Below are 27773 nucleotides of genomic sequence, written 5' to 3' on the forward strand. Positions count from 1 at the left end.
AAGTACTGTTGGTTTTAAATGCGGTGCTTGTTACCATGTGAGAAAGGTCACAAGGCACATCAAAACCTAGTATCAGAGCTTTATTGGGGGGGGGGGCAGTAACAGAAGAGAGTAACCAGGCCTGTGAAAGATACATGGAGGGAGAGAGTGGGGGGGGGGGGGAGGAGAGAGCAGAACAGAGAGGAGGAGTCTGTGACCGGCTTTTTAAGGATTCCCCTGCACATTTACAGGTGGGTTTATGGAGCTATGCCACATATGTGCAGCTCCATGAATGTGCAGATTGCATGACCATAATCACACAGAACACTGATGATGTAAGACGTAAGAACCCTTGCTTAGCTCCTGAACTGCGCATGTGCAGTCATATAGCTGGAGGAGGGGCAGAATCCTAACATGTGCCACCACCACCTGGCTAAAAATGTTTTAATGAGCAGTGTTTTTACATTTACCTATACTGTGCATTTGTTCTTGAAGACTTCAATTTCCTTTTATATAAATTATGTTCTACTTTATCTTTTTTTTTTTTTTATGGTAGAGGATAAGACTTATTGTAGATATGAGGGAGAATCAGCCAGAAGCAGCTGGAAGAGTCATGACCAGTAGACTGAGCTGGACCATGAAGGAGAAGGGGAAGGGGGAGTCCAGGAGGCAAAGAGGCCAAGAGACCGAAAAGGACTGTGTAAACAAAATGGATGGGTTTTACAGAGATCAGAGAAGCTGGGGGAAGGGAAGGCCCAGACTAGTACCTGGGCTGGAGAACTTTGGGGTAGAGGCTGGGATGTCAGCCAGGAGGACCCTCAACAGGTAAACACTGAGGGGTACTGACAGAACCTGGCAGCCAGTTTTAGCATTGGTATTGTTAATAGGCACCTCAGTTAGCCCTTGGTCCTGGGTTGGAGACCTGACATTCCAGCCTTTTTTGTTGTTGGTTAGGGGATGATGTAATCTCTTCTATAGCTACTTCTGGCTTAAATTAGGGCATCTTTGTCAAGCTGGAATGATCCCTCTGGAATGATGATCAAAGGACAGGTCAGAGGACATCTTTACATCTGAACCTGCTGCCCAGATTCTGCAGGACCACCTGGGGGCTACGTGCTTTGGAGCCCTCCAGGAAGCAGATTTGGAAGGAACACCTGGGATACCCTGTTCTAGGCATCCCTGGAGCATCTGCTGGGACAGATGTGTAACTCTTAGAGCAACAAACTTCCTCTGTTTTTGACCCAGAATACTTTCTTTGTAGTTTCAGTCTTGAAGAATGTTTTTACAAAAACTAGAGTTTTGTTTTCTTTTAGCTCTTTACATATACTATTCCATTTTTTTCCCATCCTCCATGTTTTCCAGAGAGATGTCATCAGTCTTTACCATGGATTTCCATATTTGTGATTTTCCTCCTTCCTCAGCACCATTTTCAAGCTTTTCTCTGTATCTCTGATTTTCAGTGGTATGATTTTGATATAGCTAGGCAGATTTCTTTTCAAAATTATTCTATTTGGGATGACTGAGTTTCCCAAATATATAAATTTATGCTTTTCATGATTTGGGGGACTGTGGGATTCTTTTCTCCTCTAAATAAATTTTATGCCTCATCCTCTCTCTTCTTATGGGACTCTAGTTAGCAATATAGTTCTTCTACACCTGCTTCAGAAGTCTAGTTATTTGTTAGTTGTCTTTTTCTCTTCTCCAGATGAGTTTCTGTTGAAAGCATCATCAATTCATTGACTTTTCTCCTCTGTTACATATATTTTCTATTAAAGCTGTGCAGTCAATTTTAAACTTCACCTAATACAATTTTTTTTATTTAAAATTTCTATTCACTTAGTTTTTATAGCTTTATTACCTGCTAAAAACTCCATTATTTTTATCTTATTATTATTATTTTGCTTTCTCTCACAGAGGATATTTCCTCATAATTTTGGAGTCTGGGTCATTTCAGGTCATCTGTTTCCTTGAGGCTTCATAAAATTTCCTAGGTTTTTATATTTGCATTCATTTTGAATATATCCTGGGCCTGGTGAATATTGTGTAAACACATTATTTTAAATTTTTTCTTCTAAGAGTATTGATATTTTGCCTTAATAAGAAATTAATTTGGCCATACTCAAATTATACAGTGTCATACCTGTCATTATTCACTACCATGCCCATATTCAGCTCACTTATTTTCCCATTAACACATGATCTCATGTAGCCCAGGTTGGCTTTAAATTTTCTGTGTATCCAAGACAGCCTGCAGCTGCTAGTCTTCTTGCTGTCATCTCCTACGTTCTGAGATTATACTTAATAGTTCACGTCTTAAAATAGTATTGGCAAGACGTATTTAGTTTATTCTGCATGAATGGGGCTTATGAGTCAGATGGAGACTAGTGCTGAATTTAAACATACAATTAGACATTCACCACCTCCTAGCTTTCTTCTTCCCATAATGCCCTTCTCACACCCTAGATGTCTAGACTGATCCAAATTTTATTACTCTTTTCTTTTGTAATAGTGTTCAGTCCTTATCACTTAGCACTTAGGACATGTAGACAGGAATCTGAGGTCATCTTCAGTTACAAAGGGAGTTCAAGGCCAGTCTACATGAGACTCTGTCTCAAAACAACATTATTATAATTTATCTCCAAGAAACACTCTTCCCTGTCAGAAATACAGGCAAACTGAAAAATAAAAGCATGATAATCAATATGTCAAGTAAGCTGACATGGTGGCTCTCTCTGATATAATAGACTTCAAGTCAAAATTAGAAAAGGTAAAGAAGGCCATAACACATTAATAAAAAGACACTTCCTTAAAAAGATATATCAATTGTAAATACATATGCACCAAAGCCTGGGATTTTCAGCTTCATAACAAATACTTAGGGACATAAAAGTCAAATAATTGATCCTGAAACAATAATCTTTCATCACTAGATAGGTCATCAGAAAAAAAAATCAACAAAGAAACAATAGTATTAATGAAATGCAAAATATTATTAGAGAACTCTGAAAATCCAAAATGAAGAATAATCTAGAAGAAATTAATAAATTTGTAGATACATATAACTTACTAAAATTTAGTAAAAAGAATATAAATAACTTAAACAGGTCCCAACAAGATTGAAACAGTAATAGTCTACCAACAAAGAAACTCTAAGACATATAGATTCACACCTGAATTCCCTCAGACCTGTAAAGATGTAACATCAGTGCCCCTCAAGCTTTCCGTAAAATAGAAACTGAAAGAACACTACCAAATTCATTCTGAGAGGAAATGAACTGAATAGACAGTTCTCAAAAGAAGAACTAAGATGCAGTCAGATGTTGTCCCTGTAAGGAATGAGTAAGGGTAAAGAGGAGTGTGGGAAAATGAAAATTCAGTATTTGTATGAGTGAAATTATCAAAGAATTAAAAGATATATTTATATAGCCAATGAATATATGAATATGTTCAACATCCTTAGCCATCAGGAAAATACAAATGAAATCTACATTATATTCCATCCTATCCCAATCAAAATAGTCATTATGAAGAAGAGAAATGACAACTAGTGCTAATGAGGATTTAGGAAAAGATGAATGTCATACACTTATAGGTATGAATATAAATTGTTATAGCCATATATGGAAACCAATATGCAGGTTCCTAAGAAAATTGCAACTGGAACTACCATACAACTCAGCTGTACCACTCCCGCATCTACTCAGAAGAATGTGAGGTAGTGAACCTCAGAGTGATGTGCACATCTACGTTCCTATCTGCACTATTCACCATCACCAAGATGTGGAACCAGCCTTAGTGCCATCTACAGATGAGAGGAGAAATAAAATGCTACCTTATTCAGCCATAAAGAAAAATGATTTGACATTTTCAGGAAAATAGGTAGCACTGGAGAACATTAAGTCAAGCAAAATAAGCCAGAATTGAGCAAATACTGCATATTTTCTCTTGTATATGGAATTAGAGTCAAATATTCATACATATGAAAGTAGACATGGGCTCCTACAGTGAGAAGAGACTCTAGAGGGATGAGTGAGAGGAAAAAGAATAATGGAGATATAAGAAAGACAAAATATAGCATTGTTTTCATCTGGAGAATCTAGATTTAAGTTATATATGTACATATTAGTGTTTTTTCACGTTAAGGAAAAAAATCAAATCACTTCCTCTTGGAGTCATTTAATCAAGAGGGAATTCATCTTTGAATTTTCTACTTCATGCTCCGTGCCTTCTGTCCTGTCTGTCACATGTGTACTTGCCTGAAGGCTGTCTTGTGGATCTGTTTATCCCTGTGTCTGTGTGTGCCACTGTGTATGTCTGTGCTTGTGTGTGAGTGGTGTCTGATTGTGTATATGTTTGACACTATGCGTATCTGGTTTTGTCTGTCTTTCTGTCTGTATGTGTGTCTTCTGTCTATGTGTTAGTGGTGTCTGTATCTCCTTATGACAGAGGGCTTCAATCTGTATGTATAGAAAGCATCACATGGGGAAAGGAATGGGATACTTTATAGAAATCTTTCTTTCTTTTCTTTTTTTTTTTTGCGGGGGGTTGGGGGGTGGGGTGGGGTGTGATTTCAAGACAGGGTTTCTCTTCCTATCCTGGAACTTGCTTTGTAGACCAAGCTAGCCTCAAATTCACAGAGATCCACGTGCCTCTACCTCCAGAGTGCTAGGATAAACGGTGTGAGCCACCACTGGCTCCAGTTGACCCAGACAACAGACATTGTTTAGCAACCAATAATCATAAATGGTTGATTTTGACCTTTATAGTAGATTTTAAGAAGTTGCTTTCAGCTTCTGTGTTTGCTGCTTTTAGCAAATGATGCACGGGCATCGTCTGGATCAAGGGTGTGGAAGAGTACATAATTTAAGATTACAGCCATGCATTAGCTTAGGTTGTAAAAGCTGATTACATGGGGAATCCAAGGCAAGTAAAATTGGTTGTCACGTTGTTCTCTTAAAGACAGGTTAAGTAAACAGACTGAGTACACAGTAAGAGAACAGTCTTCAAGGTGTATTATTAACCTGTCTGTGGAGGTCCAGCAAAAATTTCAGTCTCTTAGAATGTAAAAGAGATTTTCAGAATATTGCATTGCCACAGAGGACCATTTGGGAGCAGGGAAGGGAACAGTGAGAATGAGGAGTGAGAAAGAGGGATAGGGATCAGAAAGTAAAACCTAGTTTTAGTTTCCTTTTGGGAATTAACCACTTATTCTTATACTGTAGTCCTCTGAGAGCAAGGCTATAAAACCTAGGAGCCTGCCCGTTTACCCCAGAGTTCCACAGCTCTCCAAACTGCCTGCGGTGTATCTCCTGAGTCCTTCAGTAGGTGCTCTTGTTTTGTATGAGATGCTCCTTCAAACCATGAGTAAGAAACGCAGCCTTTTAAAGATAGTCTTTACTTTCCTAAGGTCACTTTGCTTTCTTTTCCCAGTCTACAGCCCAAGCTCATAGGGCAGACATATGTAGAGAGTCTCAGCCACTCTACTTGTTCACCCAAAGACAGTCTTCTGAACTTGCCTGAGTTTCTCTGTGTATAAATTATTTTGCATGGAATATAATTTAGAGAGAATAAAAATTCTTTGGAGAAGTAATAACTTACTTGTAAGTAAAATCACCACCTCCTCCAAAGGCACATATTCTTTTTGTCCTCTGATTGGCACTTGGCATCAATATGTGCAGTAATCTCTGGGCTGACTCTCTTGGTTTTTCTCCTGTCACAAAAGCTGGTGACTGCCAAATGTAACCAAAACATCTCAGGAAGTACAAATTTAAACATCTCTGTACCTACCTAATAGCCCAGCTGATTTTCGCATGGACATTTCTAATTCTTATCCCTAACTGAACTTGTCTTTTTCTTTATATCACCAAGTCAGCTTCTGCTGCTTTTATATGTAATGTTTAATAAATGATGTTACTAAATATTAAAGAAGAAAACACATGTACTCTTAAATCTCTTCATACTTTGTAAATCTAACTACCAAGCCCTACTGACTTTTCATCTCCTTTCTTGTTGTGTCTGATTTGTTCATCAGTATCAGTATCTCCTGCAGCCTCATTATTGCTTTCCTGCCTCTAGTCTAATCCCTTAGTCTACTATCTAATATGATTGTTTTCTGAATTGAAATCTTCACTGTGTTTTGTCACTGGGCTGTATCCCTTCCCGACCCACCCAGAGCACACTCCAGCTGCATCCCTCTCACAGTCAGGCCCTTGTAGTCTGTGTGTCCTGTGCTCTTTGGTTCCCAAGTAGATTAGTGTTTGATACATGTTCCCAGTCCCATCTTTCTCTATGTTTCTTTTCTATTTGTCAGAGATTAAATCCCAACAAACACCTTTTATTTTTCATATCTTTTCAGCATGACATGGTAGTCCCCATGATGCCACTATACTCTGTTGGAATGTTTAAGTTACTATCATGTTTCATCCGTATCACTAGACTGCAGACTGGGTCACACACACCTGTGTGTATATTATGCTTATTATCTTGACAGATTAAGGCCTGCAGGTGACATGTAGAAATTTAATGAATAAGTGTCCCCCTTATTCTTTTCTTATTGGCTTCAATTATTAGGAGCCATGACCATCTATCATCAGTGATTTTAATTACCACTGAAGCATGTGTAGTATACCTACAGTTATTATTTGGGGTGTTTACCTGAAGCTAGTCGGCGTTTGCAAACCAAAACCAAACCCCTCAACTAAGCCCTACGCTCCTCCACAGATTAATCAGCAGTTGGGCAGCACTTTTCCGCCTGAGCAGCATGGATGCTCTGGCTTACAGCTCTCTGGTGTGTGGTCCACCCTGTAGCAGCATCACTATCATCTGCTTCTAGATACTGGCGACACGTTCCTCCCCGCTTCTTGGTCTCCAAATCCTGCCAGATTTCCCCAGGAGTACAGCTACTTTCAGTAGAGAATCACTGCCATGGGCTTCTCCACAGAAACCTACCTTGTGAATTGCCTAATTGTTCTGCCCTGTAGGAATCACCTGTGTTCTTGCTCTATTCCCTCTGGTGAGGAAAAAAATCTGATGATATTCTGATTTTTAAGGAATTGCTTGTTTCACTTTTTTGAGAAACAAAAAAGATTGTGTTGGCTTGCTCTTAGCTTTGTAAATGGACTACGTCTGCTCCCTGAAATGGCTAACCTTCTCTGAGGGCTCATTTAACCACTAACCCTTTTGACAGAGTGAGATGCTTGAGGGGGTTGGAAGTTTTCAGTGCTATATTCCACATATTTTAAGCTTTACGAGTCATAGCTGAAAGTGGTTAGGGGGAGAATCATACTTCTGTTATGTGTAGTCCGACTCTGATAGAATATGAAAACTATTAGTCAAAAATGTATCTCACTTCATCTCCTCGCATGTCTTTGTATCAGTTTCTCTGATTTTGCTTCTCTTTCCTTTTTTCTCTTCGTCAGACGATTCACGCTCTTATGGGGAATGCCATACAGCCTTTACTGACTTCAGTGGCAGATGCGATCGAGGCCATAATCATCACCATGCATCAGGAAGATTTTTCTGGGTAAAACATTTCCTCGGAACTGTTACAAGTCCTCACTGCCTTTATTTTCCATTCCCTACCCCTCCTACTCTCTGTGTTCCTTGGCAGCCAGGCTTTATTCTTGTGACAGCATAAGCTCCTCACCTCCTTTTTCATTGTGCATGTTATTACCACCTTCTCTCTGTTCTTGTTTCCATCATCTCTCTTCTTGTTGAGACAGAACAGGTTTGTGGACTCCGCTCAGTGCTTCAGGATAGTGTAGCATGTGCCAACTTCCTCTTCCTGTTTTCCTTCCTTCTCACAGATGTCCTCTTCTTTACCTGTGTGGTCCCCTGGCACAGTCGTAACGTTCCTCTTGAGGACTCACCTGAATCCTGCCCTGGCTTTGGGAGCAAGCTCTCTTAGTCCTCTAAGACCCCTGTTCCTCTCAGAGTCCTAATCATGCTTTATGTAAGGAGAGCCTGACGAATGAGAGTTTATGTAGGGAAAGGAGGCAGTGAGACAAGGGCCCTGGATCTTTGCAGGAATGGCTGATTCCCTCTAAGGCAGTGGTTCTCAATCTGTGGGTCATGATCCCTTTGGGAAGTCAAATGACCCTTTCACAGGGGTGGCCTAAGACATCAGAAAACACAGAAGTTTACATTATAATTCATAACAGTATCAAAATTACAGTTATGAAGTAGCAACAAAAATAATTTTATGGTTGGGGTCACCATAACATGGGGAGGAGCTGTATTAAAGGGTTGCAGTGTTAGGAAGGTTGAGAACCACTGCTCTAAGGAAAGATAATGCATACAAAGCTAGTGATATGAAGATGCACATCTACCAACTCTTAGTTGTGTGTATTCTTCATTTCACCTTCAGCTCCTGTATAGCACTGTTGTTTTGAAGACTCTGGAGTACCTACACAGTTTGTTGAGAACCTGCTATTCAAGGCTTTAGAGTAATTGGGAGAATTGATCTTTAATAGCCAAGTATATTTGTATTCTAGTAAATTTAAATCAAACTTTTAATCCTCAATGAGATTTATAATTTGTATCTCAGATTTCATCTGGAGTATAATTTCCCTTACACTAACACATGCTTCTGGAACTTGTTCCAATATGCTATTTTCTATGAACACACTCCTCCAGAGTAATAGGAAGATTTTTGTGATGTTGGATAAAGTATGAAAAGATTTGAGAGGCCAAGTGGATTTGGCCTTCACATGGGACTCAGCTTTTGGAACATACATAAACTGAAAACAAAGGGATGGAAAGATACTCTATACGTTGGAAACCAAAAGAGAACTGGAACAGGTGTAGTTAATCAAAACGAAGTTCAAGTCAAAAATTATAAAATGTGACTCAGATCATTATAAAATGATAAAAGCAGTCAATTCATTAACTGGATTTATATATATATATATATATATATATATATATATATATATATATATATATACACGCATCTGGTATCAGTGCACCTAAATATAAACAGATATTTAAAGAATCTGGTTGCCACAACACAGATGAACCTGGAAGACATATTATATAAAAATAAGCCAGACACAGAAACCAAATACTTCATGTTCTCATTTATATGTAGAACCTGAAATGATAAAAATCAAAAAGTAGAATAGTGGTTACTAGGGCTTGGAAACTGGGATAATGCATTGATGTTGGTCAAATGATATAAAGCTATAACTAGATAGGAGGAATAAATAAGAATTTACTGTAACTGATGTGTTCATTAGTTTTTTTTTATGTTTTCACATTTTATACATATGTTACTGTATATCACTATATAGCACAATTATATGTGTTTACTGTTCATCCAGTAAATAAATAGATATGAAAATACTCTATCTTTTGCAACTTAGCCCTTTATACTGGTGCCTGAATAAAAATAGGCCATGTAGTGATCTGAGTCTGGCAAAGTCAAATCCCATGTGGCACTTGCCATCACTGACCAAGGCTCCTCTGCTCAGGCAGCACACCACCCTGGCATCATTCAGAGCCTGGACACGCTGTACTGAATACCTGGTGCTGACATTGCTGCTATTAAGCAAGTCTTTCTTACATCTTCACCCTTTCCTGGCAGAGCGAAGGCCCTCTTTCCCTATTCCTGTCTGCTTCCAGAAGTGGAACACCTCTGTTTATAACTACCATTGCTCTACCTGAAGGTCATCATCTCACTTTGCTCTCTTCCTCAAGGAATTTCAGTCACGCCTGTTGTTCGTCTCTAGACCACCTCCATTTCCTCTGCATCATACTCAGATTTTGGAAACATTTCCCTTGCTTTTTGGAAAAGATTCAGCATTATGTAGTCAGTGATCTCATCTATTAGCTAGGATCAGGTGATTTCTAATTTTGGTCCAACTCCTTCCTATAAATATTTCATATTCTTTGAATATATTCTTTAAAGGGCAGTTGTAAACATTTATAAGTTATAAATAGTATATCATGGAGCACAGCTGGTATCATCTGCTGTTCCAAATTAAAGCCTTTCCAAACCCCCTCATCTGGAGGGAAGAAATTGCATGCTGCATATTGTTACACAACCAATCCCTCTGTCACAGCACTGCCATTGGACTGATGTGATCAACTACAAGAGCAGAGATTGCTACCAAGCAGTTTCTGCCCTTGCAAAGTGTAAAATGTCATTTCAGACAAAAACATGGGAATGTATGGAGAGCTGGGAGCTGGGTCAAACCTTGAAAGGCCAGAGTGTGATTTATCTAAGACAGATAGCTGCCTTTTATTCTTAATAAATTTTAAGTAAATGCATGCTGAAATTCCTTCAGTCATCCTCATAGGGTCTAAACACTAATTTAAAAATATAATTTAAGCAAGCTGGGTGGTGGTGGTGCACGCCTTCAATCCCAGCACTCGGGAGGCAGAGCCAGGAGGATCTCTGTGAGTTCGAGGCCAACCTGGGCTACAGAGTGAGCTCCAGAAAAAGGCGCAAAGCTACACAGAGAAACCCTGTCTTGAAAAACCAAAAAAAAAAAAAAAAAAAAAAAAAAAATATATATATATATATATATATATATAGCTTAAGCATTGTTTTATGTTCTTTAGCACTTAGCAAAACAAAACAAAGTAATGTTTTTATACTATTAATGGGAAAAATTGTACAAGATTGAAATAGTAACCAAGGGTGAAAATATACAAAATTGTAGCTTTATGAATTGATGCTGAGAATATTTTTTTCTTTTATAGGTCATTATCCAGCTCAGGAAAGCCTGATATTCCTTGTTCTCTATACATGAAAGAGCTGCAAGGTTTCATTGCCAGAGCTGTGACTGACTACTTTAAGCACTTTGAGTGTCTGGATTTTGTCTTTGACAACACTGAAGCTATTGCCCACAGAGCCATCGAACTTTTCATCCGCAATGCCAGTCTCGTAAGGCCTCTTGGTGAAGGTGGGAAAATGCGACTTGCTACTGATTTTGCACAGGTAAATTGATGCATTGCTCCAAGGGAGGTAATGTTTGAGCCTCACTGTCATCTATTATGTAAAGAATACCTAAAACGTCAGTATCTTACCTATTTATGCAGCGAAAAAAGAAAAGAAAACCCACTTAAAACTAATTTGCTACATAGAAGAGTTTTAAAATATTTTACCATATTTTATTTTTGTCCTTTCTTTTTAACAAAATTGTCATCCCTCATCTTTGATCCTTCAAGAATAAGGCAGAGTATCTTATGCCACAATAAAGCAACAATTCACATTCTTGCTATTTTATCATCCAATAAAGCCATAATAATAATAATAATAATAATAATAATAATAATAATAATAATAATTGATTGACTTTACTCAAAAATGTTGTAGCAATGAGATGACTTTTCAAACAGCCAGAAAGGGGCAGCCTGTTGTTCTGAGAAGAGGAAGAACTCTAGCCCATCAGTGGTCTTCTAGAGCGCTCTCTGTCTCCTCAGTGAGATAGGCAGGCTGCCTGGCAGATCCAGGCCAATCAGTGTCTTCTAGAGAGCATCTTTGTATGTCTTTGTATGCTCAATGATATGGGCAGGCTGCCTGGCAGATCCAGCCTGATTATTTGGACCCTCTACTAAGTACAGTACCCTTTTCCTCTGTGGCTAGCCTTCAGCTTATGCTATCTGATTTTCCCCTTTACCTTTCAGTAATCAGAGGCAAAGAAAAAAACACTTGAAGCACCCAGTTTCCTTAGAAGATTCAGAAACAGTTAATTCTCTTTTATATGTCAAGGGTGAATCCATTTCTTAAACCTTTCAAAACTGTTAGCTTTGCTGATCTAAATAGTTATTCAGATGGAGTCTTCATATTAGTCTGCCAGATCCTCCTTGCTTATAAAGATAAATGCTAATGTCAGTGTGTGTCTGGGAGAGGACCTGAACTGCCTGTTCAGGGTGATGGCTGCCAGATGCTCCCATGCCCTAGCACACTTACAACACAAACAGCAAACCCAAACCTGGCTTTCAAAAACCATCCTCTTTCTTATTGACCCAGCAGTTAGTCATTTTCATCCCCAAAATGATGTCTGTGAAACTACTAGGGCATACAAAAAGAGCCTTCCTTTGGGAAAGGTACCTTTAGTAGCCACAAGTGAGAACAGAAATAATTAAATGCCCCTGTTAATTTGGCTTAACCTTGGCCATTTTTGTTGCCTTTATTCTGTCTGTGAATAATGACTTATAGAAACATTTGTGATTTGTGTCCGTGTGTCCGACAACCTATTGTAGTCCTTAAAAATATCACCGTAAGCTGTTCTCCGCTGGGCCTCTCTCCTGTCTGCTCTCCTCCTAGGTCTTGTTTTTCTGTCTTCCTCCCTCGGCTGGGCTCCCTCCCCCACCAGCTTATTTGCATTCTTCTCCAGCTGGTTCTTGAGTCACTTTCCTGGAGGCAGCACTTCAAGTCCAATTAGAGTGGCAGCTGAGCAGGAGATGGCCAGAAGGAGAGTGCTGTAGGAGAGAGGCTTGCCGTTTGGGCTTTTATTTTAATGATGTGTTCTCTTGAAAGATGGCAAGTATTGTCCTTTACAGCACCCTACTGCAGCTAGCACCCCAGAGTGCACAGCCTCCAGTGGTAGGGTGAGCTTCCACCTTCCCAGAGCTACAACACACTCAGAGTTGTGTTTGCGTTCCTTTTTCCTTAAGACACATTACCTTCTGAAACCATTTCCCCTTAAGATAAATGGAACTCATTACTTTCTGTTACTAACTTCTGTTTAGAAAAGGCACACACTGTGCTGAATGTACTCCAGCCCTGCAGTGGGCTTAGTTGCTGAGGCTCAGCACCTGTGGCCGACCCTTCCTTGGTTTGCTACTGCACAGTGTGTTCAGTTTTAGAAGATCCCACCATTCCTCTTAGCCTGGCTCAGATCTTAGCCACAGGTGCAGAAAAGACATGTTGAAGCACCCTATTTGTGACCAATAGTGTTAGCAAACATTTCCCAGGTACTAGGTCATGGTTGCAACTCCATTTTTGTTTTGTTTTCTTTTTGTTGTTGTTGGTTTTTTTTTTTTTTTTTTTTTTTGGTTTTTCGAGACAGGGTTTCTCTGTGTAGCTTTGCGCCTTTCCTGGGACTCACTTGGTAGCCCAGGCTGGCCTCGAACTCACAGAGATCCGCCTGGCTCTGCCTCCCGAGTGCCCGGCTTTTTTTTTTTTTTTTTAAGTTAAAATTTGAATTGGAGTTTTGATCTCACTGGGTTTTGTTTCTTGCCACAACTGCAATTATGTGATGAACTTCAGCTTTCAGAGTCCTGTTTAGTTGGAAGTGTTTTTTTGTCTGGGTTAGTCAAAATACTAAAATAACATTTCTCTGAAATTTGTATGCCTGACAGGCATCAGCTGAGGACTGTAGCCTTTGAACTGGCTCATTATTGAGAGGTCTGTCAATTTGTAATCAAAATTAAACAAGGCCACTGAGGTTACTGGAATCCAGAACACACAATTCTCTGTGGGTTTGAAAAGGGTTCTTGAGATGAAAGAACCTGCTGTTTAGCCATAAGCAGAGCTCAAGAAAAGACCAGTAGAAAGAATCTGGGAAGATTTTGACATAACATTTAGACGTAAAGACAAATAATGAAGCATTTTAAGTGTTCTTTAAACAATTCTAACCTCCTCAGGAGCACCTGTGCATAGAAAAAGCAGTTGCAGGCTGCCATCTGGAGGGCTCGCAGTGAGGGAATAGCCAGCATACAGCCCAGTGAAGAATTAGGTCATGAGCATGAGGTGGCTTCCTGCAGGTAATTAATTTCCTGCTGTGACCACATGGCCTCTGTGTCTACACTAATCATACAGCAGTTCAAAAAGCCCTGAGCTTGTCCAAGGCCCACAGGCTTCTGCTAGTTCCCACTCACGCAGACATGCTCACGATGCCCCTGCTGTAGCACCGGCTCCCCCTCCACCCCACTTGTCTCTTTTTTTCTCTGAGGGAAAGGACAGCTATTGAAGTTGGAATTAAATTATTTAGTGGTACTCGTAGCAATTTCTATTTATAAATTTTCCAGTGCCCTTTAAATACACACACTTTTATCTTTCCCACATTGCCCAAAGATGTAAAGTTAGAAAAGAAAGCAAATTTCTCGTTTTGGTTCTGATTCCTCTTGCCTTTTCTTATCTTGAACATTGTCAGGGCAAGAATGCCTCTGAAACATCTAGATGAGGCCCGTGGTTAACTGGTGGGTACAGGGCAGCAGCAGGGCAGGGAGCAGCCTAGGTGCCTGTCACTGAGTGTCCATCTGGAGCTCTGCAGACTCCTCTAACAGAACACTCCCTCTTTAAACATGAACTTTATTGTTTAAAGGGAAATGATTTTTCAGTCTCCTAGGAGTCCTTTTTAGATTAAAAATTCATCTTAAACATTTAGCCTTTTGAAATCACCCTGTAGTGTAGAAATCTTATGTGTCATCATGGAGTTCACAACCATTTGAGGTGATAATCTCTCATCTAGGAACTTTGCCATAGCTATTTAATTATTTTAACATTTAGTCTTACTCCAGGGCTAGGTCAAAGGTTGCTTGATTTGATATTCGAAGATAATGAACCACAAAGGTAATGGGGGTAGGGGGGAGACCAAAATATGTCATGAAACTACATCACGTAATACGTGCTTGGAAACCCTTATATGCATACCACAGTTAGTGGTGTGGATAGAATTAGCAAATGCTGATTACATATTTATTTGTGTTCAATGTAAAATAAATGTTCCACTCAGAAGAAAACCAGAACTCCCTGGCAAGGGAATAGACTTCCCAGGGCTCCAAGAGCAGCCCGTCACCCTTGCCTTTTGTGGAGTAGTTGGTTCCCAGCATCGTGTTTGGTTTGTCAGCAGGAAGACTGGCTTTTTCTTTACAATTGTGTTTAGTCTTGTGTAGTTTAGAGTCTTCTAACCATGTAGATGTGTAGTGTTCTTGTGAAGCTCTGTACCAGAAGAGAGATGTTGACTTGTCGGCTAACACTGGAGCATCTCAGGGGAGCTGCCCTGCAGTCCTCAGCAGTCACAGGCATTCTCAGTGGCACTTTCATCTTGCCTAATAATAATTGATATGCATATGTGTATTTATTTCAGTAGCACAGTTAACATTCAACAAAATCGTAAAGATATGTGGGCATGTATATTTGTGTCTGCATGTACACATTTACACACGTTTTGTTATTGTAAAGTTGCATTTTTTTAAAATCCCCTTCACTAAACTTGAGAATTCTCGAAGGAAAGACTTCTACTTCTCCACCTTATCCCTGTAGTTTGGTACCTGGCTGTGAGTAGGGAATAGGACTTGCTTTGCAAATGAATGATTAATTAGGGCTTTGTGGTCCTCATTGGCAAGGAGCTTTGAACAGTTTTTCAGAAGGGTGGTGAACCTGTGACTGTCCTTCCCCATGTGTCTGAGTAAAGATGCTGCACCATTGGGAAGAATCTGCTCTCAGCCGTTTTCTAAACTGGTCTTCACCACGCAGCACAATTTTAGTCAGCATGGAGGACCAGTTTTCTTCTGAGTACCACATATTACAAAGAATTTGCATGAGCATGTGGAAGATAAAGAACCAGGAGCCAGTTTGTGTCAGGTAGAATTTCCAGTCAAAAGAGAAAAATAAAAAGAAGTGAAGCCAACCTTTGCTAGTATCTTGTATGGGGGCAGATTAATTTAATAGTTTAAATGAGAAAAAAATTAAATACTGATAATTTCAGAATTTTTAAAGGCCTATTTTAATTCTGTGTGTTTGAGCAATTTGCCTTCATGTGTGTATGTGCATCATATGTGTGCCTGGTACCTGCAGAGGCCAGAAGAAGGTGCCAGATCCCGGGAACTGGAGTTCCAAGCAGTCATGAGCTGCCGTGTAGATGCTGAGAACCGAACCCCAGTCTTCTTCTAGAGTTGCTAAGCCCTGAGCTATCTGTGCAGCACCAATTTTACAACTAAGTATTTATATGCCACACAAGTAGAGCTTGTACATTTAATTTCTGTTATTATACTAAGCAGATATTACCATATCCATTTGACATATGAAAAAGGTAAAACTGTGAGTTTTGTTTTTGTTTTTTTTTTGTTTGTTTGTTTTTGTTTTTTTTTTTTTAGTTTGTCGAGACAGGGTTTCTCTGTGTAGCTTTGCACCTTTCCTGGAACTCACTCTGTAGACCAGGCTGGCCTCGAACTCACAAAGATCCGCCTGCCTCTGCCTCCCAAGTGCTGGGATTAAAGGCATGCGCCACCACCGCCCGGCAAAACTGAGAGTTAAGTTACTTGTTCAGGGTCATTTTATATTGACTAAAGTTTGAAATTCTGCCACTTATGTGGCACAGAAATCTCCAGAGCTAAAACTTTATAATCACTTGGACCTTGCTGACTGGTAAAAATTCTCATCAATTATATCGACTATGGAGAGGCTTGTGATGCCTGTGTAGAAAGCAAGTACATAGTCTAGAAAACCTTCTTTTCCCAACTCAGACATGACTTGAACTTCTTCTCTTACTTAACAGCATAAAAATATCTCATCTTGAGCCTCTTTAGTGAAGAAGTGTAAATGTCATTGAAGTCTTTACCTTGTTGTAAATTTAAGTGACTTCCAAAACTTGTATCACAGCCAGTTAACATTAAGGTTACAAAGACTACAACTTTGTTAGTTATATATAATGGCTAGACTGTCAACTGGATTAGACTGAAAATGTACTAGGAGATTAGTAAAGTGCAGCTCTAGGTATCCTAGGAGGGTGTTTCCAGAGAGGATTAACTGAGGGAGAAGTCCTGCCCTGAATGTCTTGCCATCCGTGACTGGGGCCTAGATAAAAAGGGGTGCCATCAGCACAGGCTTCTCTCCCTGTTTCCTGCCCCCATCGGGGGAGCTGCTCTGCCCCAGCAGACCTTCACCACGATGGACTGAAGCCTCAGAAACCATGAGCCCAGATAGGTCATTTCCTCTTGATTGTTCACATCAGGTGTCCTGTCACAACAAGGAAGAACTGACAGAGAGTGTTTCTCAGGTTCAGCCTTCAGAGTCCGCCATGTAAAGCTGTTGTCTGTCTCTTCATATTTCAGATGGAGCTGGCTGTGGGTCCACTTTGCAGAAGAGTATCTGATTTGGGAAAGTCCTACCGAATGCTGAGGTCATTCAGGTAAGACCTAACTTTTTGATATTATATGCCATCTTACTAGCAGGTGGTCCTTTCCTCCTATTCAAGTTAAGCTTTATAAAATTGTCAACATTCATTTTTTACTATAACAGTGCCAATATGTGATGAGTCATCCTAAAAGGTATTGTTTAGAGAACCATCTAGAATTATATGCAGTAACTAATAACATGGGAGTGGGCTCTTTTTTTTTTTTTTTTTTGGTTTTTTGAGACAGGGTTTCTCTGTGTAGCTTTGCGCCGTTCCTGGGACTCACTTGGTAGCCCAAGCTGGCCTCGAACTCACAGAGATCCGCCTGGCTCTGCCTCCCGAGTGCTGGGATTAAAGGCGTGCGCCACCACCGCCCGGCGGGAGTGGGTTCTTTTTGGATTATAACTCCAAGGTTGAACTGATGGATGCATTCTTACAGAAATTCATTATAATATAGGCATGTTTTTTCTGAAAATTTTATTTATTCATGTATATTTTTAATCCAACCTACTTCTAAAAGTAACATAGAATATAATATAAACAAACACAACTATTGACTAAAACGAAGCTTGGCGATGAACTTAGGGAATGGAGTAGACAGCTAAGACTGATGCAATTGAGCCTCTTAACAAACCAGCTCAAAAAGAGTAACAGTGAGTTAATCCCAGCACTCGGGAGGAAGAGGCAAGTGGATCTCTGTGAGTTTGAGGCCAGCCTGGTCTACAGATTGAGTTCCAGAACAGCCAGGGCTACACAGAAAAACTCTGTCTCAAAAAAAAAAAAAAAAAAGGAAAGAAAGAAAGAAAAGAAAAAAGAGCAACAGTGAACTAGTTCATACTCATGATGTAATAATATAGCAGTTTAATGAAGGAAGCTGTCCTTTCTATGACTGGATACTTTGTTCTGAAAATATCTAGTAACTTAATGACTTCAGTAGTAGATGTTAGAAGACAGGGTGATATTGTGCATATGGCTGTTTATTCAGTAAACTAGAATTTCCAAATTTTTCATGTAATAGCACAAAGAAAATATTCGTACAAAAATGTAGCCAGCTCTATAGACTGGAAAGATCTACATAATAAACATTTATGACAATTTTGTGAGTATAGCATGCTGCATAGAAGGCTTTGACACGAACTAATCAAATGTCCAAAAGCATAATGATCCCTGAGTGTGTTTCTGTAAAATAAGGTGATATGGGCTATCTGAAAACTAGAGTAATCAATAAGTGTATGCCCTTCCAATGAAGACTGTGTGTGCTCTCTTGTGTCATCAAACTGTTGTAACAGCCATATAGGGAGCCAGTGTTGCCGACAGAGACCATGTACTTTACCTTACCCATTTGCAGTCGACAGAGTTTCTTTCTTGTTCTCATTGCCGACAACATGGCATGGGTTCTGTGTTTTCTGCAGTGGATAATCACTGCACATACATCCATGATTGCAAGAAAACTTCAAGTGAGATCTTGTATAGTTTTCAAATATCTTCTTTGGGTCTGTTGAGTTCTTTAAAATAAATAGATAAAGCTCTAAGTATTGTGTTAAATTCTAGTTCTGCACTAAGTTAAAACGTAAGATCCCAAGGTTACCAGTCTATCACTTATCTGCTTGAACTTTAAAAATAGCCATATTGAAACAACTGTCCAGTCGTATTCTTTGAGCAAGGTGGTGATACGGTTTATTACTTTCCTCTTGCTGTGATAAAACATCATGACCAAGGAATTTACACAAGGAAGAGTTTACTTTGATTTATGGCTCCAGAGGGAAAGAGAGCCCATCATAATAGGGAGCGTGGACACAAGTTGCAGACATGGTGGCAGGAGACAGAATCTTAGAGCCTACATCTTCCAACTCAAGCAGAAAGCTGTTGTTTTTTATCTTCAGCACAGTGGCTGTACCCGAACCTATCACTGCCTGAGCTGCTGACTGCAGCTCCTTATAGCCACAACCTCTGCTGAGGCCTTCAAGTCTGCCCCTGCCACCTCAGCCACCTCCACGTAGGGAGGCAAATGTCCTTTTAACTAAGTTTCTTTCTTTTTGTTTTACCAATAAAGACTTGGGAGCCAGATGCTGGTATGAAAACCTGCTAGCTCAGAGAGGCAGAGAAAGCAACCACCTGACCTTCCTTCTCTGCCATCATCTTAGAAAGAGACTTTTCTTCTATCCCATCTGAAACAACGACTCCTCCAACTGGATGCCCCTACTCCTCTACTTCCCGTGTGTCTCCCCAGCCTCCTGACTTCCCTCACTGTCTATAGTTAACTTCCAGTCAGCTGGTTGCTTGCTCCACCTCTTGACCTATGGTTGATTTTATTTAAATAAACGAAATCTCGTGGTTCACAGTGTGATCAAATATCCCAAAACAGAAAGCAGAGAGAGCTCACTGGGAGTGGTGTGAGTCTTTAAACTCAAAGCCTGCCTCCAGCAAGGCCACACCTCCTAACCTTCCAAAACAGTACCATCAACTTGGGACCTCATGTTCAAATATCTCAACTTATGTGGGAGGGCATTCTCATTTAACCACTACAAATACCAATCTGTACTATGTAATAGAATGATGTCATGGCTGGGTCAGTAAATGTTCTGAGAACGTTAGTCAAGTAGCTTTTGATAAAGGTCTGAGAAAAATATTTATCTGGCATTCATTTGCCATAGTAGGACTAGGCTCTTGTTTTTGATAATTCCAAATTCCATATTTAGGTTGATTGTATATATATATTAAAATAGTGCTAATCTTAATATTTGCAAAGTAGGATGACTTTTCCCTCGGTACTTTTAAATTTGTATGACAGTACAGAAAAATAAAATCTGAGTCTAAGTTTCACATAAGACTAATTAACCATTTAAGATAGGAAATTCCCGGGGCTGGAGAGATGGCTCAGCGGTTAAGAGCACTGGCTGCTCTTCCAGAGGACCCAGGTTCAATTCCCATCACCCACATGGCAGCTCACAACTGTCTGTAACTCCAGTTCCCTAGGATCTGACATCTTCACACCAATGCACATTAAATAAAGTTAAATAAATTATTTTTAAAAAAAAGATAGGAAGTTCCCATTAACTCTCCCAGTTAATCTCACATGAGAAAAAGAACCCCAAAGGAACAATTTCAGGCTTGGGTAACATCTTTTTATAACTACTTATAGAATAAAAATTATAAATGCATACATTTTAAAAATCATAATTTTTATATCTAGCTCTTGATAGAGTAATAGTCAATCAGACTTTTCAGACTTTTGGCTATCACGCATGGTAAGAAATTTTAGGGCTTCTTAATTTTTTTGTGTTTGTTTTTCCTGGCTTGGTTCCACTATTTAACCCAGGCTGACCTCCTCCCTCAGCCTCCTATGTTCTAGGATTATAAGGATGCATGCACCACAATGCTTGCCTGAGGTTGTTGTTGTTTGGGTTTTGGTTTATTTGGTGGTTTTGTTTTGTTTTGTTTTTGAGACAGGGTTTCTCTGTGTAGCTCTGGCTGTCCTGGAACTCACTCTGTAGACCAGGTTGGCCTTGAACTCAGAGATCTACCTGCCTCTGCCTCCTGAGTGCTGGGATTAAAGGTGTGTGCCACCACTGCCAGGCCCTAGGACCTGTGATTATTAACCTGCGTCTTTTCCATTGTAGCTGAACCCTCTGACAAGAGCTAGGCATCAACCAGTAACCATATGCATGCTGGATCTTGGCTATAATTCATAGGTCACTAAAAGTTACTGTTTCTCCATGTCTGGGTAAATGGGCATGTATTGGATTGCCTCTTAAAAGTTTGTAAAACAAAAACAGTATATTCTCTAATGCACCACTAAATGAAAAATAAACCAAAAAGTAAAAAATAGGCTACTAAGGAGATTGTTATGACCTCTGCTGTAATGTAAACACTGGTGTGTGTGTGTGTGTGTGTGTGTGTGTGTGTGTGTGTGTGTGTGTGTGTGTGATCTCTGTTGTACTGTAAACACTGACACTGGAGTGTGTTTATGTGGAGAAGAGAAAAAAGAAGAGCCATTAAAGTCTGGTCAGTTTTTTATTTTTCAATTTTCCTGCTTCAGCTTTATTTTTTAGTGAGAAAAGCCAATAAATTTTACTGTTAAATTCTTCACATAGTTTTCTCTTCTAGAAATAACAGGAGAGCTAAAGAATAATATAACATCCATGAGAACATTTTCTAACAAGGTGGGGGGCAGGCAAGCCAAACAATAACTCAGGCATATTGTGGAATCCACAGAAGGCCTCATTCTGAATCGCCAGAATTAGAAACAGTGGAGCAGGGGAGGGCAGCAGGGACCCTTTTGCAAGGGAGGAGGACCTTGCCAGCCAAAAGATCTTTCTCCTGTTAAGATTCCTCTCCCCTCCCACCCCTAAAGCCCTAGCAAGCTCTCCCTTTCCACAGCATGCTGCCATCTGCCTCTGGGCACTCTCTCTGATGGTAATATCAGTGGACTAGTTAATTAAGCCAGCAAGCTTCTTGCATACATTTGCATTTTGCTATCTCCATTAGAGTTCCCCGGGCAGCAAGAACCTTTTCATACTCGGACAGAATGCTGCCTCAGAAAAACGCTGACATTCCTGATCTGCCCCTAGAGGCTTTGTATTTCTACACATGACACACATGTCAGAACTGTCAAGACCCTGCTCTTGTCTGCCTGTCTGCAGCATGACATTAACCCCTGAGCACCAGAAGTCGTGAGACTCTGCCTCTTGGCACTGTCAATGGAGATCCAGTGTGGATCTGTGAGCTGACACACAAAGGCCGGAGATGCAGAACCTGCCTTCCAGCACACCTCACCTTGCCTCCTGAAGGGATGTCTACTGCCTGCTTTGCCAGAACCTTCCTATCTAGGTTTCACAGATGAGTAAAAACAGCCAGAGGATGGGGCTGTGTTATGCTGAAGCTTTTAGCAAGAGAGCAGGGAAGAAAAAATCGAGAGAGAAGGAGCAGGTTCAAGAAAGGGGCATCATCAAACCAAGTACCTAAAATAGAATGCTCCTGTGTGTTGATTGTCATTGAAGGGGTAACCAAGTAACTAGAATAGAATGCTCCTGTGTGTTGATTGTCATTGAAGGGGTGTTGAGGGTTACCAAGAAATTGTTTGGTTATATGTTTGTTTGGTTGGTTGGTTGGTTGGTTTTTTGAGACAGGGTTTCTCTGTGTAATAGCCCTGGCTGGCTGTCCTGGAACGTACTCTGTAGACCAGGCTGGGCTTAAACCCACAGAGATCCATCTGCCTCTACCTCCCAAATTCTGGGTTTAAAGGTATATGCCACCACCACCCGGCTATTGAGGGTTTTCTAAGGCCCTGATCTATTGGTCATACAAATGCTGCTATATCTGATCAGGTAAAGGCCATTCACATGTTAATAAAGGGAATAATTCATCAAGAAAATGTAGATAATTGTAAATACATATTGTGCCAAATGTAGGGATTCTGTGAAGAATACCTTATGCCAGAATCATAGAGGACACTTTGTGTGTTTCCATAGTGTGAGAATTTATTGAATAACAATATACTTACTACTTGCATTGGTTTTGGTGGCAGCAATTTGCCAGATAATTACCTACCTCAAAAATCTGGCTGAGGTGAATGCTGGTTCTTTTATTCCAATCTTACTTACTAATATAACTCATATCATACCATACACAGGATACAATAAGGGTATCTATATAGATCTACATATATATGTGAGTTACAGGTAGAATACAAGGTAACAACAGTAGTAGTACAAGAACTTTCAGAAGTTGGTGGATTGAAATGCATATTGAATCTCATATCTCATTAAATGCATATATTGATAAGATAACAAATCCAAACCAGCCTCCAAGGAAGAAGCCATTGCTGTAGAGATCAGGCATGGAAGAGTCTGAGTTGAGACTGAAGATATGGCCAGCTACAGAGACCAAAGAGCAGAGCCCAGTCTGCAACAGGAGCAGCAGGTCTAAGTCCAGAGGGACATGCATGTGGATGGCCATGTCAGCAGTGGAGGACTGAGCTGACAGCCCAGGGACCACTGGGACGACTTCTCTGCCTGTCATTCCTTGGTGCATGCTCTAGTTACCAATGACAGGTTGGTGTGGGCCCCTGCAATGACAATGCTAGGTATCTTCCATTTTATGGGGTAGAGGTAAAGGAGTTAGTTATACCCTCTCCTTGGTCTAGCATGTCTGATAAGTTCTTGGGCCTGGTTTTGCTGATTACTTTTAATGCACCCACATGCTCCTACAGTCTCAATTCACCTTCATACATTTATAGGTTAACGCCATTTCTACTGCTAAGATAATGTCATTATCTGTCTGTGCTATGTGGGTGGTACTGGACAGATGGTAGTGTTTATGAGTCCACCCTGCATGTAATTATCTTCTATCCTCAAAATGGGAGTCAAAATCTGTTTGTAAATTGGAGTCTGTCAGGGCAAGGTACAACCTAGAAACTATTTTAGATGCTATGAAGTGACTTAGAATAGAACATACACACATATTATATAACATCCATTTATTTGTAGGTGTGGTCATGTGTGTGCCACAGCATGCATGTGGAGCTTAGAAGGCCACTTGGAGGAGTTGGTCCTCACCTACCACCATATGCATCCCAGAGATTAACCTGAAGCCATCAGGCTTGGCAGCAAGTAACACTGCCTACTGAGCCATCTTGCCAATCCCCTCCCAGAACATGGTTGAATGACCAGTGGCTAATTGAAGAAATTAGGGAGGACATTTAAAAGTTACTAGAATCAAATGAAAATGAAATAACAGTTTACCAGAACCTTTGGCTGTAGCTAAAGTAACTCTGTTGGGAAGTTTATAGCTCTAGTACTTACATTAAAAATCAGAAAAATCTCAAATAAATAAGCCAGCAGTATCCTTCGGGGTCTTAGAAAAACAAGAGCCATCCAAAGCCGAAAGCAGATGAGAAACAGCAATCAAGATCAGAGCAGAGCCGGGCAGTGGTGGTGCACACCTTTAATACCAGCACTCGGGAGGCAGAGGCCAGCCTGGTCTACAGAGTGAGTTCCAGGACAGCCAGGGCAACACAGAGAAATTCTGTTTCAAAAAACCAAAACCAAAACCAAAAAAAGAAAGATCAGAGCAAAAATTTATGAAATAGACACTAAGAGTAACATAAAATCAATCAAACAAAGAGTTGGGTCTTTGAAAAAGTGAACCCCTGGCTAAAGTAACCAAAAGAAAGAAAAGACCCAAGGTTTATAAAATTGAAAGTGAAAAAGGAAGTTTACTCTAGACTCCAGTGAGATGCACAGGAACATCAGGAATACTCTGAGGACTGACATCCCAAGGACTAGAGAATCTAGACATGGATGAATTCTAGAGACATGACCTGCTAAAACTAAACAAAGTAGATATAATAACTCAAAAAGACCCATAGTTAGTAGTCAGTGAATTAAAAAAGAAACATGGGGCTGGAGAGATTAGCTCAGCGGTTCAGAGCACTGGCTGCTCTTTCAGAGGTCCTGAGTTCAATTCCCAGCCACATGGTGGCTCACAGCCATCTACAGTGGGATCTGGTGCCCTCTTCTGGTGTACAGGGATACATGCAGACCACTCATACATAAAATATAAATAATTTTTTTTTAATTTATAAAAAAGAAGAAACAAAAAGTCTTCCAACAAAGAAAAACCCAGGACCAGATGAGTTCATTGTCAAATACTAACAAACCTGATGGGAAGAGCTACTACCTATGCTAGTCAAACTATTCCACACATTAGAAAAGGAAGGCACATTACCGAACGCATTTCACCGAGTAAACAGCATTATCCTGAAAACAAAACCCGGTAAATACAAACAAAAAAACAAGAACTGTAGCCAAACTCCAAACTCCTTGATAAACAAAAACTGTATGTATGTGTACTTGTGTGTGGGTGTACGTGTTTGCATGTATGGGGGTGTACACTTATGTATGTATGTGCATGTGCGTGTGTGGGGGTGGCAGAGAATAACCTTGGGTGTCATTCATTCCTCGGGTGCCATTCATCTTCAGGTTTTTGTTTTGAAATAGTATCTCTCACTGGCTAGGGCTTGCTTATTAGGCTGGCTGGCCAGCAACTTCTAGAGATCAGCAAACTTCTGTCTAGATGCTAGGATTACAAGTGCATGTCTCCATGCCCAGATATTTTATATGGTTTCTGGAGATAGAACTCAGGTATTCATGCTTGCAATACAAGCACTTTACAAATAAAGCTATCTCTGCAGACCCTACATGCAAAAATTCTTTTTTAAATTGTTTGATTTATTATTTTTATGTGTATGTGTATTATTTTTAATGTATAATTTATGTGTCATGTATGTGCAGAGGCCTCTGAAGGCCAGAAGAGGGCATGGGACTCTTGGAACTGAAATAACAGGTGGTTGTAAGCATTAGTGTAGGTATTAAGCCCTAGGTCCTCTGCAAGAATAGTAAACAGCCTTAACCACTGAGCTACCTCTCCGTCCCCCAAAACTCTTGATGCAATACTAACAAACTGAATTTAAGAGACATTTAAAAAATAATGAGGCTGAAGATGTGACTCAGCAGTTAAGAGCACTGTTCTTACAGAAGATTTGGGTTCAATTCCCAGCACCTACATGGCTTCAGAAATTATTGAGGTCCAGTCTCTTTAATTTCCCTCCCAGGGGCCCAGAAGAGACGCTACTAATGGCGGGGGTAATCTGCGGGAAAATAATCTAAGTACACCATGCTCTTTCGTCCGTCTATTTTATCCCTCTGAAATTAAATTCTATATACATAGCTTTAATGCTGTTCTTATATTTAGCTCCTCTCTGTCCCCTGTTCTCCTGTCTTCTCATAACTCTAACCCTTTTTCATCTTCAACCTCATTCCTCTCCATCTTGGTTCCTTCCTCTCTCTCCCCTGGAACCTGTCTCTCCCTTATCATCAGTCTGACTCTTAGACTATAAAGCAAAGCCTCCAAGGTCCCTACAAGAGCTGTGGTAGCCAACTTCATTTACAGTCCAAAAGGGGAGTGAATAGAGGAGGTGGGGTCAGATAAGGCCTGGAATAAGTCAGAAAGGGAATTTCGGTGCTCAAAATATATTCTTTTTTTTTTTTTTGGTTTTTCGAGACAGGGTTTCTCTGTGTAGCTTTGCGCCTTTTCCTGGAACTCACTTGGTAGCCCAGGCTGGCCTCGAACTCACAGAGATCCGCCTGGCTCTGCCTCCCGAGTGCTGGGATTAAAGGCGTGCGCCACCACCGCCCGGCTTCAAAATATATTCTTATAAGTGGTTAGGTGAAACGTTACGAGTCTATCATAAAGTCTATCATAAATGTGCTCAAACACAATCTTACAGGTGGTTAGGTAAAAGAGTCTATAAGTCACTAAAATAAGACTGGCTCTATTTTCCTGTACTGCCATATATTGGCAGGGAGAGGTAACTTTCCTGGAGCCAGGAAACCTGTCTCAAAGCTACTTTGCACCTGGTATGCAAAAAACTCTTTTTGTTGAATCAGTTGCTCTGGAATGCCATTTGGGCTGTGAGAGAAAGGAGGGTCTGAGCTTCATTGGCACAAGAAACAAAGCTATGCCTAGGATGCTAGGTATAGAAGTTCTTGGAAGCTTACATAGCGTACAAGAAAATCATTGCAGGAACCGGCTAATATATATACAAAAGCTAAAATATCACCAAGACTTCTTAAGCCATGGCTTGACCTTCAGAAAAGTCCTTTCCAAGCAGTAGCTTTTGTGATAGTCACTGGACTCCATACGCTTTCCTGCGGCTTGCAGCAATATGCAGCTCACAAATGTCTGTGATTCCATTTCTGGCAGGTCCCAACCTTCTGACCTCTACGATACCAGACATGCATGTGGTGCTCAGAAACACATACAGGCAAAACATCCATACACTTCATAAAATGAAAGTCATATAACCACGTGGGTTTCAACCTAGGCATTCAAATCAATAAATGTAATACAGCATAGAGATAAACTTTTGGACATAAACCACATGATCAACTCAGATGCAAAAAGGCCTTTGATAAAGCTTAGAATCCCTTAATGAAGAAAGTAGGAATCAAAGAAATATGTCTCAATATAATAAAGGCTATACATGACAGATCTTTAGTCAGCATTATACTAAATGAAAAAAACTGAAAGCATTTCCTCTAAATGAGGAGTGAGACAAGGGTGCCCATTCTCTGCTCTTCCTCAGTATAGTGCTCAAAGTTTTAACTAGGACTGCAAGCTAAGAGAAAGAAGTAAAGGGACACAAGTAATAAAGGGAAAAGGGAAAGTATGCCTGTGTTTAGATGACATAATCCTATATTTAAAAGGTTCTAAAGACTCAGTAAGAAAACCCTGAGACCTAATATACACTTCAGCAAAATAGCAGACTACAAAACCAACATACAAAAATATTGTTTATTTCTCTCTATATAATAGCAAACTTCCTAAGAAAGAAATAATGGAAAAAAACTCTGTTTATTTAGCTCACTGGTGTCTCCCCAACTCCTCTCTCTTCTCCCTGTATCTCTGCTTGGATTTCCCACCTGGCTATATCCTGCCTTGCTATAGGCCAAAGCAGCTTCTTTATTAACCAATGGTAATAAAACATAAAGACCACCCAAGGAAGTAAAGACCTCTGAATAGAAAACATTGAGTTTTTGAGGGCACTGAAGAAGACATTAGCGAGGAAGCCCTGCCATGCCAATTAGATGTGTAGAATCATAAAGATGAGCCAGTTACCAAGTGGTCGCTATAGTCAACAGCCTAATCAAAATTCCAGTAACA

The 27773-nt window shown here is 40.1% G+C and overlaps 1 protein-coding gene across 2 annotated transcripts in view; it reads left to right on the forward strand.

Moving 5' to 3' along the window:
- The window catches only part of Cog5 (component of oligomeric golgi complex 5), a 334097-nt gene that overhangs the window by 287303 nt on the left and 19021 nt on the right, over positions 1-27773 (forward strand). Inside the window, exons 17-20 of one of the 2 annotated variants that reach the window (XR_009382819.1) lie at positions 7398-7501; positions 10684-10921; positions 13576-13695; positions 16987-17063. Coding sequence is in view for 1 of the 2 variants with exons in the window: in XM_059279446.1 (XP_059135429.1) it covers positions 7398-7501; positions 10684-10921; positions 16987-17063 (419 nt within the window). In the remaining variant the exon portion in view is untranslated. Of the gene's footprint in view, positions 1-7397; positions 7502-10683; positions 10922-13575; positions 13696-16986; positions 17064-27773 lie in introns of those variants that run through there. The other variant, XM_059279446.1, reaches the window with a different exon arrangement.

This window comes from Peromyscus eremicus, chromosome 14, assembly GCF_949786415.1.
Source record: "Peromyscus eremicus chromosome 14, PerEre_H2_v1, whole genome shotgun sequence".
Lineage (NCBI taxonomy): Eukaryota > Metazoa > Chordata > Mammalia > Rodentia > Cricetidae > Peromyscus > Peromyscus eremicus.